This window comes from Anabrus simplex, chromosome 2, assembly GCF_040414725.1.
Source record: "Anabrus simplex isolate iqAnaSimp1 chromosome 2, ASM4041472v1, whole genome shotgun sequence".
Taxonomy (NCBI): Eukaryota; Metazoa; Arthropoda; class Insecta; order Orthoptera; family Tettigoniidae; genus Anabrus; species Anabrus simplex.
In genome coordinates, this window is record NC_090266.1 from 1,174,086,247 (window position 1) to 1,174,108,598 (window position 22,352).

General features: G+C 41.3%; 1 protein-coding gene across 3 annotated transcripts in view; it reads right to left on the reverse strand.

Moving 5' to 3' along the window:
* Window positions 1-22,352, reverse strand: part of LOC136864770 (dual oxidase maturation factor 1) — a 563,446-nt gene that overhangs the window by 192,646 nt on the left and 348,448 nt on the right. For all 3 annotated transcript variants that reach the window (XM_067142138.2, XM_067142137.2, XM_067142139.2), the window contains exon 3: window positions 22,255-22,312. In XM_067142138.2, coding sequence (XP_066998239.1) covers window positions 22,255-22,312 — 58 coding nt within the window. The remainder of the gene's footprint in view (window positions 1-22,254; window positions 22,313-22,352) is intronic.

Sequence of the window (22,352 nt, forward strand, 5' to 3'; positions counted from 1 at the left end):
CTTCGTACTATCGAATAAATAAATAAATAAATAAATAAATAAATAAATAAATAAATAAATAAATAAATAAATAAATAAATAAATAAATAAATTTTCAAAAAGTAATTAGTAAAATTACAATTACAATCGTTACACAGAACACGCGTCTTTAGGGAATCATTGACATTTTTTCACATGGGGATGGAATGATACCAAATTCTGCAAAGAAATATGCATTAGTCCATATTGTATTGTTTATCGTAGGCCTAGACACTTTAAAGTGGCTATCATCACTAGGCGAGAATAATGAGACTTTGGAAATGATTGCTCCCAAAGAAGATCTGCATGTCACTTTCATGTCTGCATTATTTTCAGGATACTAATTTAAAATATTTATTCAAATTAGGGGAATAGAAATGTCTTAACCCCTTCACCGTCACATGTTTATTACGGCTCCATTCTCGACCACGCAACCTCTGTCGTTGGGGGCGGAAGTAGAACAACATCTGCATATCTGTGTCGGTGCGACGTAAGGCAACTTGTAAAATATATATATATATTCTGAGTCATGGCCCTTCTTGCGCTTAGGCGGCTAGGACTATACAATTCACCGCAGGTCGCCTATAGGCGTCAATTCGAAAGACCTGCATCAGGAATCTTCAGAGGCAATGCGAGAAAAAAATACCAAGGAATTTCTTAAAACATGGAGAGAGAGCGTCGTGACTGTTCTTTGTTGCTGTGTGAACCTGTTATGTAACTGCATTGTGTCATTAAAATTGATTTTAATTACAACTACTTCCTCAGGGATATAATGAAATGTCGTATGGCTTTTAGTGCCGGAATATCCCAGGACGGGTTCGGCTCGCCAGGTGCAGGTATTTCTATTTGACACCCGTAGGCGACCTGCGCGTCGTGATGAGGATGAAATGATGATGAAGAGAACACATACACCCAGCCCCCGTGCCATTGGAATTAACCAATTAAGGTTAAAATCCCCGACCCGGCCGGGAATCGAACCCGGGACACTCTGAACCGAAGGCCAGTAGGTTGACCGTTTAGCCAACGAGTCGGACAGGGCTATAACAACAATAATAATAATAATAATAATAATAATAATAATAATAATAATAATAATAATAATAATAATAATAATAAATAATTGCGTGTGGCCTCCGAAGAGGCCTGATGCAGGTCTTTCGAGTTGGCGCCATATAGACGACCTGCGCGTCTGTGAAGATGAGGCCCTACCTATGATGAATTCTAATGCTGAAGACAGCACACACACCCAGCCCTCAGCCATTTGAATTAACCAATGAAGGTTAAAATCACCGACCCGGCCAGGAATCGAACCGGGGACCCTCTGGGCCAAAGGCCAGCACGCTAACCATTTAGCCATGGAGCCTGACTACTCAGGGCTGAGTGACTCAGTCGGTAGAGCGCTTGCATTCTGGGCCCAACTTGGCAGGTTCGAACATGGCTCAGTCCGGTGGTATTTGAAGGTGCTCAAATACGTCGGCCTCGTGTCGGTCGATTTACTGGCACGTAAAAACTCCGGCGGAACTAAATTCCGGCACCTCGGCATCTCCGAAAACCTTAAAATGTAGTTAGTGGGAGGTAAAAACAAATAACATTATTATAGAAAAAGAATTATTAATTTTTTTGCTAGGGGCTTTACGTCGAACCGACACAGATAGGTCTTATGGCGACAATGGGATAGGAAAGGCCTAGGAGTTGGAAGGAAGCGGCCGTGGCCTTAATTAAGGTACAGCCCCAGCATTTGACTGGTGTGAAAATGGGAAACCACGGAAAACCATCTTCAGGGCTGCCGATAGTGGGATTCGAACCTACTATCTCCCGGATGCAAGCTCACAGCCGCGCGCCTCTACGCGCACGGCCAACTCGCCCGGTATTATTATTATTATTATTATTATTATTATTATTATTATTATTATTATTATTATTATTATTATAACTACTTCCTCTAACCTCAATATTCCGACTTATGTTCATGTTCATTTTGTTATCTGTCAATTGTTTGAAATATTTCACTTTTATATGACTTGTAGCATATTTTTAACAACTGAGCAGCAAAAGCCGTAAGAATAAATTAAAGCTACAGAGTGCCCAAAGAATTACTTTCTCTTTTAATATCCACCAAGATATATTTAACTCAGTATCTGGTAGGAAATCCTTTCTCTTCGCTCACACTATAGCTTGATATCACCAATATGTACGACATACGGTTAAGCAAACTCCGCTGAAATCATTACTCATCTACTGTCTCCGCTGATGCATTTGACGACGGCAGACACATTAAAAGGGAGAAAGCAGCATTCAGATAGGGAACATCTGTTAGCCTTCAGCTTTTCTCAGACTAAGAAACCTAGTTCCAATTTTTCAAAGAGATCAGGATTTAAACCTAAATGATCAATAATCAATCATTATCAATCAGCATTTTGTAATTTGACATCACGAAAATTATTTGAAAATCGATCAAATGTAACCTTCACTGACTTCATAAGCAGGGCTGAGTAGCTCGGACAGTGGAGCACTGACCTTCTGAGCCTTCCCAGCTCAGTCCGGTGGTACTGGATGATGTTCAAGTACGTCAACCTCGTGTCAGAATATTTACTGGCACGTAACCAAAATTACGCGTGGCAAATTTTCGGCAGATCGGCGTCTCCGAAAACCGTAAACTCATTCTGCAGGACGTGAAAACCTATAAAATTCTGATTCAATAATAATATTTACTTTCCGTCCCACTAACTACATTTTGCGGCTTTTGAAGACGCCCAGGTGCCGTAATTATGTCCCGCAGGTTTTCTTTTATATGCCAGTAAATCTACCAACACGAGGCTGAAGTATTTGACCACCTTCAAATACCACCGGACTGAGTCAGGATCGAACCTGCCAAGTTGGGGTCAGAAGGCCAGTGCCTCAACCATCTGAGCCATTCAGCCCGGCCATTAAAAAAAAGATAAAAAATATTGTCACTGCTAACTCTTAGAAATTATTCTCATAGGCTTTCGACTGGTTTAGAGAAAAGTACATTTTCTCCCATTCCTTAGTATCTTCATGAGTCTAATGGCACTAGCTACTGTAATAGGAGCGTGTTGGCCTTGCAGCTTCCATTCGGGAAGTAGTGGGTTCGAACCTCACTATCGGCAGCTCTGAATATGGCATTTCTTGGTTTCCCATTTTCACACCAGACAAATGCTGGGGCTGTACCTTAATTAAGGCCACGGCCGCTTCCTTCCCACTGCTAGCCCTTTCCTATCTCATCGTCACCATAAGACCTACCTGTGTCGATGCGACGTTTAGCAACTTGTAAAAAAAAAAAAACTATAATATGAGCGAAAACAACTTCACGTTATATTCTTTCATTAAGTATTCGTGTATGTTTTAAAACCTAGGGTAAAAGTTTGATGATGTTAGGGTAATTTCTTTTTTGCTTGCTGGCAAAACTGGATCTCGTTCTTGGAAGAGACGTAGGTGGAGAAGACACCTTAAAGAACTGTTTTGCTTTCGTCTGTTTCAGAAGGTAGCTTTCCTGTACAAACAGACACGATGCGTAACGGAGGTCACGTACAACTAGTAAACGTGGCGGAACGAGAACACAAGGCGAGAGTGAAGTGAGAGTAATGTGGAAAGAAAAAGTGAAAGATAACGGTTAATGGAAACTTACATGAGCAGGAGTTAGCTATTGAGTCTCAAAGCTCCTCCGAGAATGCTGATTCGGATTTACCCAACGAATGCCTTCGTTCACAGCAAATTGCAGTAAGACCTACGCCAAGGGAATTTAAAAGGGAGCTTTGGGAGCCATGAAATGGAACAAGAAAGCGAATGGTGGCATAGTAAAAGGGGAATTACCGCTCTTATCGGCCCTGACTGCAGACGAGCCTAAGCTATCAGGTGGAGAAGTACGGTAGCAGCGTGGAAATAAGTGTAACCAAATGGAGTAGTGCAACGGAAAATGCAAATAAATAAATAAATAAATAAATAAATAAATAAATAAATAAATAAATAAATGGTTCGTGGTGTGAGTTACTCGAGTCATGTCCTAGTTCGTGAACTATAGACAACGGCTGAGTGGCCTAGTAAGTGGTCCTGAGAGTCGGGAAACTAGTCGTTATGAAATGAAAGTGGGCATCTCAGACGTATTCTAAGTGGTCGAGAGAGTTGCCCGTGTGGTTAGGGGCGCGCAGCTGTAAGCTTGCATTCGGGAGATAGTGGGTTCGAACCCCATTGTCGGCAGCCCTGAAGATGTTTCCGTTGTTGCCCTTTTTCACACCAGGCAAATGCTAGGGCTGTACCTTAATTGAAACCAAGGCCGCTTCCTTTTCTATCCGGGCCGATGACCTAGATGTTAGGTCCCTTTAAACAACAACCATCATCATCATCATCATTATCTTTTCTATCCCATCGTCACCGTAAGGCATATCTGTGTCGGAGTGACGTAATGCAACTTGTAAATTATATATTCTGAGTCATGGCCCTCCTTGTGCTCCGGCGGTTGGGTCTATACAATCCACCGATGGTCCCTAACCCGTTAGAGGATAGATCCTCACCTAGACTATGTGTAAATAAGGGTAGCATCATGTTTCACAGAATTTTCACCGAGCATGCTCAGAAGGTTTTAAGCGAGCCTCGGACCTATGTGAGTAATGGAGTCCCAAAGAACTCTGAGTCAGCAGAGGATGCATCTGGACGTGTTAGGAGTTAATGTTGTTCGGGTAAGCGGAGATGACGACGAAGAGAGAGGAGATTATAAAGTATACTTGACGGGTGTTTAAGAAGAGAAGGGCATAGTGTGGTTTAGGATTGTTAATCAGGAATACTATTGCACACAACGTAGTTTCTGTTAGGCACGTAAATGAGCGAATGGTGTCTGTAAATTTGGCACTTCGAGGAATTAGGACTAGAATTATCTCAGTGTGTTCATGTGAGGGTGCAGATGAGGATGAAGTAGATAAGTTTTATGAAGCATTGAGTGACATTGTAGTCCGGGTCAACAGCAAGGATGGGATAGTGCTAATGGGCGAAAGTTGGAAATAGAATTGACCGATACGAATGGATGATTGGTAAATATGGGGGAGATAGTTTTCGGAGATGCCGAGGTGCTGGAAATTTGCCCCATAAGAGTTCTTTTACGTGCCTGTAAATATATTGACACAAGGCTGGCGTGTTTGAGCACGTTCAAATTCCACTGGGGTGAGCCAGGATCGAATCCGCCAACTTGGAGTCAGAAGGCCAGCGCTCTACCGTCTGAGCTACTCAGTCCCACAAAAGCAATATCCTCTCTGCCATTGTCTTAAATAACAGAGATATTGCGATGTAGGTTTTACCAGCGTTCTCGAAAATGGAGAAGTACCCCGTTAGTCAGATAGTTTTATTGCATCAACACCTAATTATAAAATTTGTGTTCTCCCGATCTCGAAGTGGGCTAAGTTTCCCGGCAGTGAGACAGTTTCAGGCACGCATTTGAAATTAGTGCGAGTGCCAATTTATGGCGTAATGTTCTTGTAAACCATGTTAAATATCCGTGAAATGGTGATGATAATGATGATGGAGATTGTCATCAAAAAGCCTATTTCTCCCTCATCAGGATGGCAAATCATCAGGATGGCAAATCATAATTGAAGGGTCAGGGAAAAGAAAGCAGGTAGATCAACTTCCTTCAGAACTCAGAAAGACGAAATTTTTATGTCAAAGCGTTACTAGATAAAGAAACAAAAAGTTACAAAATCATATGCTTTGAATGACTGAAGTTCGAAATGTAGTGAACTGAATTAAGCTTGGTCCGATGTACAGTTTTTTCACCGCTAACTCGATTACGACAAAAAGTTGACTTGCCCGGGTTTTTTCCTGATCATTCAATTATATTAAATTGATTAATGACAGTGAAACTGCTATTAATAGCACACATATTTGATGTTGACATTGTGTTTTTCTCACATGTTTTTGCATTCAAAAGAATTTTGTACAGGGGTCTGAAGGCCATGTAGTGTAATTAAAGACCTCTCCGGAATATGGATGTAACTAGTAAATCAGTAATTTTTCAGGAGAGAGGAAAATTATTTTTGGGGTGTATTTCATGGTATACACTTCTTAAACCAATTGAATATTCAAGTGTACAAATGAGTTTATCTATTAAAAGCAATATTTTATTGTTACAACTTAAGGTTTTAAAAATAATGAATTGGAAGTGATATGTCAATCTGTAAGAAGCGTATATCTCACATTTGTATATAAAAGAAGAGAAATCCTGTATATGTAATTGCAACACAAATAATAGCAAATAATATTTGTATAAAAATAACAAAAATAACAATAAAAATGTAAAGGAAATATTTCAAAATTAGCCGTGATTTCGTCCGTGGCCTATTTTAAATGATCTATTCTACCTGGTGATGAACCAGCTCAACCCCTGTACCATTTTGACTGATGTTCCATCCTTACACCATGGAGGACAAAGTTCTGCTGGCTGTAAACCATCTTAGAGTTAAAATGTAAGACGTAAGATGACACCACAGCCTAGGGGCGTGATGATACACCCTATTCCAAGTGAAATCTCACTTTTCAAAAAGGACGACTTCAATTACTTTTCTGCAAACGGTGTAAAAAAAAATTTGTGCGTAGAGTTTGACGCAAGTGTAATAGACTGATATAACTTGAAAATAACATTCTTTAACTCATGGGTAGATAATACAAGTATCGAGCTCGAATTATTATTATTATTATTATTATTATTATTATTATTATTATTATTATTATTATTATTATTATTATTATTATTATTATTATTATTATTACGACTTGTGAGTCATGGCTATGAAGTGTTTACATCTACTTAGTATTATTAATTACGTAGTCGGACGATCGTATTATTTGTGAGGTTATGTCACGAAACGTGTGCTGTATATATATGCACACACACACACACACGCACGCGCGCGCGAGTTTATTTAATGTAAGAACCTGTAATTAATAGTATAGAATTTATTATTACCTGTATATATGATGTATAATCCACAGTAGGCTAAAATTGTGCAACACATTGTAACATCCAGAATAACGTACCTTTGACACTAGATGGTTGTAGAGTGCTCTTTACATTATAACTATACTATTAGGCACTCTAGAATTTACGAGAAGATATGGTGTGTAACATCCTTCTAGAAGCCTGGCCAGGTAACGTATATATTTGAGGCAATCTTGATGGTAGAGTTGAGTTATTGTTCAACAGAAGTTGTTTTGATGAGACCTGTGTAGAAGTCGTGTTTGAAGTACGTGAATTTGTTTTGTAGAGTTGGTAGTTGACGGTTGCAGTCTCCTTGTGCTTCGTGATAGGCGGTTGTTAAAAATGGTGGTTTGTTAATGTGTGTGTTTAATGTGAAGTTGTAAATAAATTAATGCACGCAACTGACAGCATTTTGTGTGCGTCTTTGTGAATACATTTGTTTCTGCTCAAGAAGTTATTCGTGACAAAAAAAAATGTGTGGAGATGTCACGAGTTCACATAATGAAAAGGCCCATGTGCATTAACGGGTTGATGATCCTATCAGTAGATTTCAGAAATTTTAACTCATTTTAGCGGAATATGTAGGTGTTAAATTTGTAAGCAATGGTAGACATGTGCGAAGGGTTTAAATAAATAAATAAATAAATAAATAAATAAATAAATAAATAAATAATCTTCTTTGGAAAAAAGGAAATTTTCTAAAACCCTTCACATTTACAATCTAGAGAATATACGTTATAATGAGTAATATACGAATATCTGCACTGGTCAATAAAATCGTGCAGTAGTTGAGCTAACCCTGGCATTGTGTACGGGAGGGAGAGCCGATCTGGTCGGTATAACACATGATACCTTGACATTTGCCCAAGGCTGTAAGTCCAGAGCTGCGCCCTTGAGCTCCCAGCAAACGGAGCGAGGTGCCTCGTCGCCTGGGGCTGTAGGCGGAACAGCTGCACTCCCAACATTATATACACACTTTCAATAAAGATAATCTGATTAACAGAAGAATTCATCCTGATAGAAACGTCAGGTCTAACTTCAGATATACGGATTCAAATGAGGTACAAAGAAATTGTTGACGTTAATACTGTCTTGTTCGGTGAAGCTAGTAGAAAACATTAGGTAGGAAATGATTAACAAGAAGACAGTCACAAATGTTAATTTTTAATATGTAACCTGCCACTGTCTAAGCCCATCTCTAACCGAGCAATCCTGTAGAAAGTGGGGATAACCGATTGATAAAAAGTCCATTAAGATGAGGGCGATCCACTGTCAACCAGACTGGGAGGCTTAAATCAACCTCGAACTTCGAGTTGTATTTTTTAATTCTCTTTTTCTAAAGCAGAGGAAATATGACTCCACAGGAGCACCACTGACACGTTTTTGTGACTACCTGTCTCCCACCGAGCAAGTGGCTGAGAGGCTTGAGTCACGTAGCTAGCAGCTTGCATTCGGGAGATAACGGATTCAAAGATGGTTCTCCGTGGATTCCCATTTTCACACCAAGCAATTGCTGGGGCTGTATCTTAAGGCCACGGCCGCTTCCTTCCCATTCGTAGGCCTTTCCTGTCCCATCGTCGCCATAAGACCTATCTGTGTCGGTGCGACGTAAAGCAAATAAAGTTGTAACCATGAATCAAACGAAAGGAAGCTGTTTTCTCCAACTACATCAATCCTCATTCACTGCTCATGATCCAAGTTAAAAGTCTGATCCGACCATTTCGTGAACTTGATGACCACTTCATGAAGTCCTGGAGACTATTTAGAGACAGATGCCTAAGTTGGTTTTGAGTATAGCAATATATTTATGTTAAAAATTAAACTTAAATCTATAAAATACTTTCGCAAAACTGTCATAAAATTTAACCCCCTTCCCCCCATTGTAATACGTTGTAACAATTCTTAATAAGGACCCCCCACGCCTAAGCGTACGATCAAAATAAATAATCTTGTCTGGAGGAACGTAAAAATCAATAAATATGACTGAGAACAAGTGCCAACTTCACAACAAAATATAATGCTCGTTTAGATATGCGTTCGGAAATCATCTTACCGAATTGTGAGGTTGTGAAGTTAATTGTTACCGAGGTTTTATACAGGCGTTATAGGGAATGTTTAACGCAAAATGGTGTGAATTTCCTAATGAAGGAAACTGTGAAGATAAATGTACATCCAGCTTATTCTTCATAATTCCTTACTATTAGATTTTACATTTTGCAGACTTGTCTCAGAACTGATCATAATGTTTTCCAAGAGAGGAAAGCGAACAACTAAAGAACAAAAAGAAGGCAGACTTATTTATGTTTAGACGGAATAAAATATTATGTGGAAAGTGCCAAAAATAAAGTACATTTGGATTCTGCAAATCGAATAATTATGGAAACAAATGACGAACGTGCATATTTTTCTACAGCCCCCCGCCCCCTCCCGCAATTATCGTTCACTTTTGCCACATTCTTGTAACCCCCCTCCCCCGTTCGAGCTTACGCGTTTTATGAATGACCCCTTTATTATAAATAAATAAAACTCTTTCTTTCTTTCTTTCTTTCTTTCTTTCTTAATCCATTTAACGTCCACGGTTGGTTTTTCCCTCGGACTCAGCGAGGGATCCCATCTCTACCGCCTCAAGGGTCATGTCCTGGAGCGTGAGACTTTGGGTCAGGGATACAATTGGGAAGGAGGACCAGTACCTGAAAAAGGACCTTGTGGGGGATGGGAAGATTGGAAGGGATGGGCAACGAAGAGGGAAGGAAGCGGCTGCGGCGGTAAGTTAGGTACCATTCCGGCATTTGCCTAGAGGAGAAGCGGGGAAACCAACGAAAATCACTTCGAGGATGGCTGACTTGGGAATAGAGCCTCCCTCTACTCAGCTGAACACGTTCCAGCCCTCGGTTTCACTTTTAAAATGTCGTGGCAGAGCCGGGAATGGAATCCGGGCCTCCAGGGGTGGAAGATAATCACCTAACCACTACACCACAGGGGCGGACTAAATATATTTTACTAAAGAGAATGGAAAACTTCCTATAAACTACTCGAGACAAAATCGAGGTTCTAAAATGTACCGAGTAACAAACTTAGCACGTAGCTACGGCAGCACACCAGTTGTAGTAATGGTGTATCTCACGATGATACCACCGAGGAGACTATTTAGCTACAGTTAAGATGTGGTCCACTGATATTCTTCAAACCAGGGATATAACGCAACGCAACGCGTCTTCGTACAAGACATAGATACAGTTTCATGACCTGCCTTCGACGTCACAACACGACAAGATACAATCTTAGAAAATGCAACGTAAAGCGTGTTTGAAGCAAGAGAATAATTCAGTCCACATGCATGGGAATTTCACGAGTGAACTACTCTCATGAAACTACTCGGTCTTATCTCCCGCAGATAAAAATCTTACCGACCGCACAGAGCAAAGTGCTAAATAACACTCCATTCAGTATAAGACTGAAGAATCATTCGCATTTCGTGAATGGTGTGAAAATGTTGCTCATAAGGTCAGTTGGTACATGCCTTTCAGTTGGCTTGGCAGAATGATATGTAATAACTTCTGGCTCGGCGATGAAAGCAACGGAAAATTACCTCACACCTTATTTTCCTATTACCCCTCTTCAGTAGCCGTGCTGAAACACCGGATCCCGTGAAATCTCTGAAGTTTAGCAACATTGGGCGTGGTCAAGATCTGGATGGGTTGCCACGCGCTGTTTGTGGGGGGTAAGGGAATGGAGGAACTGGCCACCCTACCGTACGTAAACTCCGGCTCAGGCACACCCCTGCTGAGGTTCGAACCTGCCTTCGGGCAGAATACACCCTTACCTCTTCAATGATACCTAGGCCATGTATGACAGCTGAAGGCGGAGCAGTTGAAGACCCAGCCATCCTTAGGGCTGAGAATTGAACATGCGTACATCCTGAGGGTGGAGATATTTTCTCTAATAATAATATTGGTTTTACGCTCCACTAACTACTCTTACAGTTTTCGAAGAAGCCGAGGTGCAGTAATTTTGTCCCGCAGGAGTTTTACTTGCCAGTAAATCTACCGACACGAGGCTGACGTATCTGAGCACCTTCAAATCCACCGGACTGAGCCAGGATTGAACCTGCCAACTTGGGCTCAGAAAGCCAGCTCCTTAACCGTCTGAGCCACCCAGCCTGGCAGTTTTCTTTTTCTTAACCGAGATCGATAGCTGCAGTCGCTTAAATGCGGCCAGTATCAAGTATTCGGGAGATAGTGGGTTCGAACCCTACAGTCGGCAGTAAAGAAGATTGTTTTCTGTGGTTCTACATTTTCACACCAGGCAAATGCTGGGGCTGTACCTTAATAAATGGCCACGGCCGCTTCTTTCCCATTCGCAGACCTTTCCTACTTCATCATCGCCGTAAGATCTTTCTGTGACGATGCGACGTCAAGCTACTTGTAAGAAAAAAGTTCTCTCTTTACCTGTGTAGTAGGAAGAATGTGAAGATTAATTCAGAGCATGCAAGCCTGTAGTTTTACAGGACTTGATATAGTGATTATAGCCGCGAGACCTCCAGTTTTAATGTAGAATATCAGCCACAGACACGTGACGTTTTATGTTAAAATCTCACGTGCACTGCCCGGGATTCGAACTGCAACCGCCTTGGTTATACGCCGGTGATGATACAACCGGGATACTCGAGTTGCGATAATGGTCAATTCTGACCATTTTTTCACACATCAGTTGCACGCAGACATCTCCAAACTGTATGAACGATTCACGCGAACATAAGGACATTACAACTTTGATTTTTGATTTTTGTTTTCTGAGAATTTTACACTCTGTATCGATGGATCTAAGAAAACAATGCATTGGAGGTACTGCCAGCACGATTCATTTTAGTTACTGGTGCGATCACAAAATGACAACTTTCAGTTACGCAGGATGGGCAAAATAAGACTTGCCCGGAAAATATTCATAAGACTAACACGAAAGTGACCCTTGTTAATAAACAGGATAACTGTCCATCACAGGAAATGCTGAAAACCGCGATTTTGATGCACCAATCGACTGCTGTCACATGTCTGCTCATGCGCATCTCCCGCATGCTTTGTCCCGAACAGTGTTGCCAATTCACGAACACAAAAATTAGCTGAACTGTATTTAAAACGTCCGCCTCTGTGGTGTAGTGGTTAGTGTGATTAGCTGCCACCCCTGGAGGCCCGGGTTCGATTCCCGGCTCTACCACGAAATTTGAAAAGTGGTACGAGGCTAGAACGGGGTCCACTCAGCTTCGGGAGGTTGACTGAGTAGAGAAGGGTTCGATTCCCACCTCAGCCATCCTGGAAGTGGTTTTCCGTGGTTTCCCGCATGTACTCCAGGCAAATGCCGGGATGGTACCTAACTTAAGGCCACGGCCGCTTCCATCTCTCTTCCTTGTCTATCCCTTCCAATTTTCCCATCCCCCAGCAAGGCCCCTGTTCAGCAGAGCAGGTGAGGCCGCCTGGGCGAGGTACTGGTCATCCTCCCCCGTTGTATCCCCGACCCAGAGTCTGAAGCTCCAGGACACTGCCCTTGATGCGGTAGAGGTGGGATCCCTCGCTGTGTACGAGGAAAAACCGACCCTGGAGGGTTAAAAGAAGAATTAAAAATATAGCTAAACGTGGCTAAAATTACAGACTGAAATAGATTTTTTAAAAGGCAACTCGCCCAATTATTGAAAAATATGGTCTCCTCATCCTTCTCTTCGTCTTCAACAGCACTACTAGAGGAAGCGGAAGATACAGTAGCAGTGTTAGAAGCACTTGCAGGAGAGTATGCTGCTGTGGTGCCAAATATTTTAAGCACTTTTGTGGGGGAGTTTGTATGAATGGCAGCAACTATTGGTTCCTCTAAGTCAGGGCCTCTCAAACGCCCAAAATCTCACGCGTGCAAATCGAGGCGCAAGAGCTCCGTGCACTGTGCATCGGTCCCGCTTGGTTCAGCTCGGACCAACGCTTCGCCTCTAGGCTCCTCGGCTAAGCTCGCCTAAGCTCGGCTCTACTCGGCTCAAGTCTGCTCGGATTTAGAGCGCTACGGAGTAAGTATGGAGAGGGAGACAGGGGGAGCGAGCGAGACAGGCGTGAGGAAAGAGAGAGTAAGCGCTTTTGCTCCAAATCGAGGAGTGGGGGGTCTGCACTCTGGTCAACCAAGGGAAGTCGTCTTTTGCACCGTGCACAGTGCATGCACCAAGCGCATGCACCCTGAGAGGCCCTGCTCTAAGGACAAACGCATAAGCAGTATGGCATATAATGTTTGTGTCATCATTATCTTTCTTGGTTTTGATTTTACAGCATTAACGTGAGTGACCAAAGACACGTTCTACATCAGCATTTGCATATGGTAGTCTTAATAAAGGAAATGCCAAGAATAAAGATTCTTGATTGCATTCAAGTATTTTGCTGTTTGGCGTAAGTAATATTTTTCCATTGAGTTTCCAGTAAGTCTACTTTATCAGAATTGCCGGGCCCGCGGTGTAGGGGCAGAGTGCCTGTCTCTTACCCGCAGGCCCCGGGTTCGATTCCCGGCCAGGTCAGGGATTATTATCTGCATGTGAGGGCTGGTTCGAGGTCCACTCAGCCCACAGGATTACAATTGAGGAGCTATCTGACAGTGATATAGCGGCTCCGGTCTAGAAAGCCAAGAATAACGGCCGAGAGGCTCCGTCATGCTGACCACACAACACCTCGAAATCTGCAGGCCTTCGGGCTGAGCAGCAGTCGCTTGATAGGCCATGGCCCTTCGGGGCTGTTGGGCCATGGTGTTTGGTTTTCTGTATTATCAGAAGCACCAAAGTCACGTACGACTGAAGGTTTTTAATAATAATAATAATAATAATAATAATAATAATAATAATAATAATAATAATAATAATAATAATAATATTTGTTTTACGTCGAACTAACTACTTTTACGGTTTTCGGAGACACCGAGGTGCCGGAATTAAGTCCCGCAGGAGTTCTTTTACATGCCAGTAAATCTACCGACACGAGGTTGACGTATTTGAGCGTCTTCAAATACCACCGGACTGAGCCAGGATCGAACCTGCCAAGTTGGAGTCAGAAGACCAGCGCCTCAACCGTCTGAGCCACTCAGCCCGCGATTGAATGTTTTTAGTACTTTCAGGGTTTCTCCAACAACAACAACAACAACAAAATGCTTGTCATTTGCGTAGGGCCTACTTATATTGTGTGGAAGGCGTGACCGCAGTTCATCGGTCAATTTCACAGTAAAATGTGTTCACTTTTGGCGTATGTTAAACTCAATGTCAGTTATGATGCTATGCCTGGTCACTTGCGAGGAGAGCACAATATTCTGACACAAACATTTCTATTTCACCTTCTGCCTCACGTACGCCTAATGCACTTGTAGTGTGAAGACTATTGTTTGCTGACGCAGACTGGTGAAGGGCTCGGCCGCTCTTTCAAAGGTTATCACGTTATGCACGGTATCTTTGATTTTATTTCATACTTGCAATATAAAAATATATTTGAATCCCAAAGAAAAGTATTAAAATGGAAGAAAGCCAAAATTTCTCACGTACCGGAAATACAGTATGTACCTCTTCTATTCGTACGGGCTGTTTGCTTTAGTACCTCAACGCACTGCCAGAAAATAATAAACTGAAAATGATTTTATTCACTGAACATATATTCAAAAAAGCCTTCGGAAAACATATATCTACTATATCTGTTTGCAACCATGTTAACAGAACATACAGCTTCTAATAAAGAAAAGCGCGCACATAATCATGTATCTTTCCTATTCGTACAAACAAACTGAACACTTGAAATAAAAAATAAAGAGTACTGAAATTTGTTAGTATCTAGTGGAATGTCCCCTAGAATTTTTTTAACTTCCTGACATCGTCGCCGCATAGATACACTAATTTCTTGCACATTTCAGAGCTGATTTTCTGCCATTCCTGAAGAATCACGCTTTTAAGTTCCTCCTTCGTACGCACCCGTTTCCTACGGATATTCCTCTCTAACGTAGCCCAAAGATCTTCGATGGGATTTTAATCTGGAGACTTGGAAGGTGTTCTTAGCTGCTTAGGAATATTCCAGATCAACCATGTCATATTAATGTCAGCAGTGTGTTTTGGGTCATTATCATGCTGGAACATATAAACAGGTGGAAACCCCATTTTTTCGGTACTCTGCTTAACGTTTGCCCTAGGATTGCATTATAGCCCTCCTTGTTCATTATTCCGTCAATGAAATATATGTTACGCACACCTCTGGCTAACATACAGCCCCAAAACATTACAGACCCACCACGGTATTTTACAGTTGGGAGTGTATTTGCCAAATAATTGTCCGTGCCAATTTTTTTCCATATTCTGTGGATGCCATCTGACCCGAATAGGTTCATTTTTGTCTCACCATACCAAATAACGTCATTCCAGAATGATTTCTCTTTATACACATGCTCCTTAGCGAATGTCAGGCTAAGCCGTCTGTTTTTTCAAATTACGAATGGCCTTTTTCCATGGAATTCTTCCCTAGTACCCATGCCGGTACAGGATCCGACGGATGGTGGAGTTGCTGATCTTCTTTCCAGGTCGTTCCACCGTGAGTTGCATCAGTATTGATGTACTTAATTTGGAATCTGACTTTAGCAGCCGAACAGAAAATGTTCTTTCCTTTCAGTTAAACACTTTCTCCTGGGTTTCCTTGGAGTGTTCTTAATATTGTAGTGTCTATTTACATTTATCAACCACATATTGCACCTTAGAATGTATTCTATTGACCAGCTCTCCAATTTTTCGTAATGAATATCCTTGAAGTGGCAGTTGATATACATAGTGTTCTTAAGTTCCGTACTTAACTCTGCACTCCTACCCATGTCCACCACAGATACATTAGGAAGGAGACTAACACACTTGACTAGTCGTATGCCGTCACTGAGACTTTTCCGTGCATCGCAAGTAAACTGTGCGCTTCATCCTGTCCATGTGTACGAATACAACTGGTACATCCGTTTGTCGATGCCGGCATATTCATATAAAATCTTCGTGCCTGTATGTAGATAAGTATGGTTTTGACTAACGAATTATCATTGACAAATCATGTTTTTACCCGTAATGTACGATTTATTTCAGTTTTTCAATCGTTACTGTGAATATACGAGACTCGATAAGAAATTGAAGCCTGTACGAATAACAGTGACACATACTGTATGTAGCTAAAAATGTTTCTAATAGCTAAACTCAAAATTTTTTAGCAAATGACTTTTCAAAATAACTAGAACTAGCTAAACATGGACAAACTGGCAACACTGGTCCCGAGTACGTCCCTGTGTCATTACGTATGAAGAGTGAGAGGAGCAGATGTGCTTCGTGGTCAGTTGAATGCAACACTAAATGGTGCTCACGATAAAACAGCGCGTGTTCATTGTCGAGTGTTAGACCTGGAGATATCATTACAAGCACCATTTACTACCCTGTAACTCCGCCTTTGGATTTGATAACTGCCTGGATTCGGTTAGGAAGCGAGTTTACAAGGTTTTGCAGGTACGACACATAATGGTTAAGCCACTTGCTGAGAATGTGATCGTGCATTTCCACCAAATTGCGCGGATGCTGATGTCAGAGTTTTAGCCGCTGTTCTAACATGTGCCAGAGATTTTCAATGGGGTTCAAGTCAGGTGATTTTGCAGGCCAATTGAGATTTAATAGGGTGGGAAAATGTTCATAAAACCAGTCACATATGCGTCCACCTCGATGAAATTTGCTGTTATCTTGAACAATCGGCGTATCAATAGAATATTCAGCATGCAGATGTTGACTGAAAGGCAACACCTGATCATACAGAATGTTTAAATAAACATGCTGGTTCATGTTAGTGGTCACCACAGTGAGTGGGCCCAATCCATGATACGAAAACCACCCCCAAAACATAACAGACCTACCTCCGACTTTAACCTCACCTTGCACACACCCAGGATGAAATGCTTCATTTAACCTTCGGTGCACTCGACGACGTGCGTCATTGGAATACAGGCAAAAACGTAATTCGTTAGACCACACCGCCAGTCAGCTACTGTCCACGTTCAATGATTTCTAGCCCATAGAAGATGCTGAGCTTTATCTGCCGGTGTGAGCAATGACCTCTTGCATGCAGTTCCCGTCACCATGTTCTCAGGCTAACAGCTTTGGATGGACTTTCACGGACTGACTGCAGCAATTACTGTCGGGTTTGGAAGCGATTTTGATTCACAAGCCGTGAAACGTTTCTCCGGTCCCTCTCAGTCAGGATCCTGTCCCGACCACCATTCTGATGTGTTTCGTGAACACGTGTAGTACACCACTGCTGGTAGACACGTTGAACAGTTCGCTGCGAAACACCAACAAATCCAGAAACTTCACGCAACGTACGGCCATTGACACGGCCAAGCACGATTGCCACTTTTTGCCACTCTAACATCCTTACATCTACCCATGCTGACGTACACTGTCCGCTTGAAACTCCAATGTCTCACTGATCGCTACTGCCTTATGCTGACGTAGAGGCAGTGCGGGTGTGATTGAGCCATCTCCAGTGGCTTAACGATTCATCTGTGCGTGCACACTAGGGTGACTAACTTCTTGTCCGATGAGCTTATGTGAAGCACCTACGCAGAACAGTTTGCGCAAAGGTTTAAGACCGGAAGTGTTTTAGCAAAACCTCCATCAAAGCCTCCAATGCAAAACTTAGTGGCAAAATGGCGTGAAACGGGTCCAAGAGAGCTTCACCACCAGAAAATTTTGCTCGAGTGAAGGAAAGCCTGGAACAAAGTCCGACGAAATCTCGAGATCTTTTATATGTGCCAGTGGGATTAAGAGATCGTCGCGTCGAAACATTATCGAAAAGGACATGCATCTGTATCCTTACAAATTTACTGCTGTGCTTGCGTTAAAGCGTCCAAACAAACCATCGGTTCTTGAGTTCTGCCGGTAGTTTCTTAGTGAAGTGGAGTCAGGACTTTTGGTTCCACAGGTTTCAGTTTCTTCAGATAAGGGAATTTCCAGCATCTTCGGTGATTTTCATTAACAAGGGTCAATCCCCCGCCAGTCCTATTGTAAATATTTTCCGGGCTAGTTTTATTCTGCCCACCCGTATAAGGTTGGAGAAATTGCTTCAGTTTGCATTTTCACTTCATGCTATATAACCACTTCATGCTATTCAAGATCATACCTTTTCATCCAATTTACGCGCAACTCGCAATCCCTTACCTTCGCGCAATTCGGATACAGATTTTGACCACAACGAGCAACTCCGGCATGCCTCATGCAAATCGAATGTCATACTTCAGAGCGTTAATAAGAACTTGGTATTTCTGCACAGTTACAAGGAACTACTGCAGTTCATAAAATCCTTGTTCGGATTTCGAATTCTCCCATGAAACTCGACCAACCAATGCGGTGATTATTTAGTCATTAAACATCGCATTCTCGTATTTGCTTCAGGATGGTGACAGCAATAGTAAATTCCTCCAGCTTTATTAAACAGGCTGAAAGGCTTTAAAGCCCTCCAGTGCAGAATAGTATAAACCATAAATTATGAACTGTAGGTTTATCTATAATCTGTACAAAAGTCAGTATGCAGTGATAAGCATCAGCAATCTAGAAGTGAGTGAGGCAAGGCTGTAGTTCTCCACCTCTCCTTTTCAGTGTTTACAAAGATCAGGTGGTAAAGGAGAGAGAGAGATATTTGGAAAAGGAACCACAATCCAAGGAGAGGAAGTCACAACGCTTGAGATTTGCCGAGTATATTATTTTATCTGAGTCTGCAGAAGATCTGCAGAAATTTCTGAATGTATGGACAGTCTTGGAGAAGGAGTACTAGATGCAAATAAAATAAATCCAAAACAACAGTGATGAAGTGCAGTCTAAGTTAGATGGGGGCAGAAAATATTAGATTAAGAAATGAATTTTTAAAGGAAGTAAATGAATATTGTTAATTGGGCAACAATAGTTAATGATGGCAGAAGGAAGGAGGACATAAAATGGAGACTAGCACAAGCAAGAAAAGCCTTTCTTAAGTAAAGAAATGTTCTCACTTCTAACATTGATGTAACAATAAGAAAGATGTTTTTGAAGACTTTCGTCTTGAGCATGCCATTGTATGGAAGTGAAACATGGACGAAAACTAGCTCAGAACGAAAGAGAATAGAAGCTTTTGAAATGCGGTCTTACAGGAAGAATGCTGAAGATGAGATGTTGGAATCAAGAATGAAGAGATAATCGAATTGATGAGAAGAAAACAATTTGGCATAGAACGATAGAGCACATCTTAAGACACCCAGGACTCGTTCAGTTAGACTTGAGACAAGTGTAGACTAAAAGCGGCAGGAGTTAGGCCAAGGTATGAATATAAAGAACAGCTTAGAGTAGATATCGATTGCAGCAGTTATGTAAAAACGAAAAGATTAGCTTAGGACAGGGTGGCGTGGAGAGCAGCATAAAACCAGTCTGTGGACCGATGACCCAAACAACACAAGATTGCTTGTAACAAATTCTGCCGACATATGTGTACCTTAGAGAATAAAAGCTTGAAAATATCTGGGAGTTGTACCAGTAGCCTATGAGTTGGGAAATATTTGAGGAAAGTTTTTAGAAACAACAAACACAAGTTTATACCGTCTTCTTTGAAATAAGGCATCCAGTAAATCTAATCAGGTTTTGTTCCCATTGATTTGAATTGCAAATCGAGGAGAGAGAGAGAGAGAGAGAGAGAGAGAGAGAGAGAGAGAGAGAGAGAGAGAGAGATTTAAAATACTAATGAGAATTCAATGATTTATAGGAAACTCAGAACACGTTTATGACAGTGCATCAATTTTTGACGAAGTATGTATTATTTTAGATCTGTAAAAAGTAATTAAAAATGAAGAACCTCACATACACTATTTATTACTGATGAGTTCTAAGAAAGGGAACGGAAAGAAAACCGAAGAATTTATACCCCTCTCTTCAATGATGGGAAGGAGTACAAGAAAAAAGTAATTGTGATGAATTACAGTTACATGAGAAACATTTTACTCAATTACAAATTACTGTTTGAACAAGTAGTCAGTAAAATTACAGTTATTTTACAGAACGCTAAGCGTCAAGGAAATAACTGACTTTTATGCGTAATACAAAGCTTGCAGGAAAATATATTATTTCAATTTGTGTGGGTTCTTTCTTAATTTGGAGACACTAAGTGGCTATCACTAGGTGAGACAAAACATGAAAACATTCGAAATTATAGTTTTCTATCGTTTTTAATTTAGTTGATGACTTAGCTCTTCAAATAATTTGCTATTGACTTTGCAAATAAATTAATTGATTCTTAAGATTCTCATCGCTAAGCCTCGACATCTTTGGGGGAAGTACATATTTGCATTTACTGAATAGACGCCGTACAGGGGCATTTGAAGAAATACCTGTGTTTAATCACCCCATCCAGAACTGGTGAAGTTGCTGGTTCTGCTGTAGTAGAACTGAGAAAGTTATCTTCAATATTTTCCGCCGTTTCTGCTTCCGTGCGTGGTACAGGGCGATCCAAAAGTGCGTTAACATTTGACGAGGCAATGCTTCACGGAATATCGGAGATAGAGAGGTAATAATTGACGCACATGATTGACATGAAATGGGGTTTTATTGACACCAAAATTAAGTACACAAAATTATCAACAGATTGCGCTTCATACGATACACAAGCAATAATTAGCATAACAATCGAGGTTTAGCAAAGACGATGTTTTTATAACACATGCTCAACATGCCGGCCGTCATTCATCAACAATATCTGTAGTCTCGAGAGACAATGTTGTGAGACTGTCTTTTAGCATTCCTAATGAGGTAGGACGACAGCGGTAGACTTGCAACTTCAGGTAACCCCACAACCAATAATCACATGGATTAAGGTCGGGGGGCTGGGGGGTTAAAGCATGACTTGACGCGATTGCAGACGCATCTGACGTCCTCTCTCACGACGTATCATTTTATACCTACACGGGTCTCATGAGGCATCACTGACGTGTTACTGTCCAGCGCCATCTGTTTGGCCTGTTTGTGCACTCGTTGGTGTCAATAAAACCCCATATGTCAAGGATGAGTGGCCATTTGTACCTGACGTGTTGCAGTCTAGCGCCATCTGTTGGTCGATTTGTGTACTTTATTTTGGTATCAACAAAACCCAATGTCATGACAATCATGTGTCAATTATTACCTCCCTACCTCCAATATTCCGTGAAGTATTGCCTCGTCAAATGTTAACGGACTTTGGGTCACACTTTATATCAGTTACTAGAATGTAACGATTGCAATTTTATTTCAAGAAGTAAATTTTAAGTGAAATGCGTAGCACATGTGGATTTGGCCCTGTTTTACGGCCAGATGCCCTTCCTGACGCCAACCCTATATGGAGGTATGTAATCACTACTGCGTGTTTCTGTGGGGTTGGTAGTGTGGCATGTTGTCTGAATATGACGAGTGTGTTGGGACGGACACATACACCCAGTCCCCGAGCCAGAACAATTAGAACCGATTAAAAACCAGACCCGGCCGGGAATCGAACCCGGGACTCTCTGAACCATTCAGCCAACGAGTTGGACAAGAAAGTAACGATTACAAATAAAAATTAATAAGAATGTAACCATTACAAGTAATTCAGTTACAGTTACTCATTTCCTTCCCAGCTCCGCCTGTCTTTATTTTTATTATGTTCCATACTCTTCGTCTAAGCGCGTTTTCTTATTCAGCTGTGATATCCCCCATTATTCTGACCTGTTTTATTCTGGAAAGGATCTGAGTCTGCCAATTGCCTTATATACATTCTGCCATCGATCACATATTCTTGAGCAAATCTTCCCTGTTGAGAATGCCTGATACTCCTCTCATTTCTTCACACGACTGATGAGAAGGGGATGTGAGGTGAGTGGAGGAGTCATAATTTATGTGAACCAGTCTTTCCTCTTTCATATGCTCTGCCTGATCGCCACCAAAAAAGACTAAAAAGTGCTTCCCAGTGATCTTATAACGATACTTTCTCCTTATATTCCGGTAAGTCGAAAAGTCGATTTTTCGTCACAAAATACCTCCTTTTCCAAAATTCGAAAAGTAGATAAAAATTTCTGCTAAATGATCTTTTAAGGCACTTGCTCCTTATTTATCATTATTAGAAAAAGTGTCCAATGTTTCTTCTAAGTAATTATTAAAGTAATCTTAAAGTGCTTGAAATGAACTTGTTAACTAGTACGAAAAAATTTGTCGATGCACTCACCTAGGATGACGGTGCCAACAAAAAGGCTAAGGGTCACGCTGGTGAATGTAGTGAACCTCTGAAAAAGAAGTAAGAAGATTAACATTCAGTATATCAGT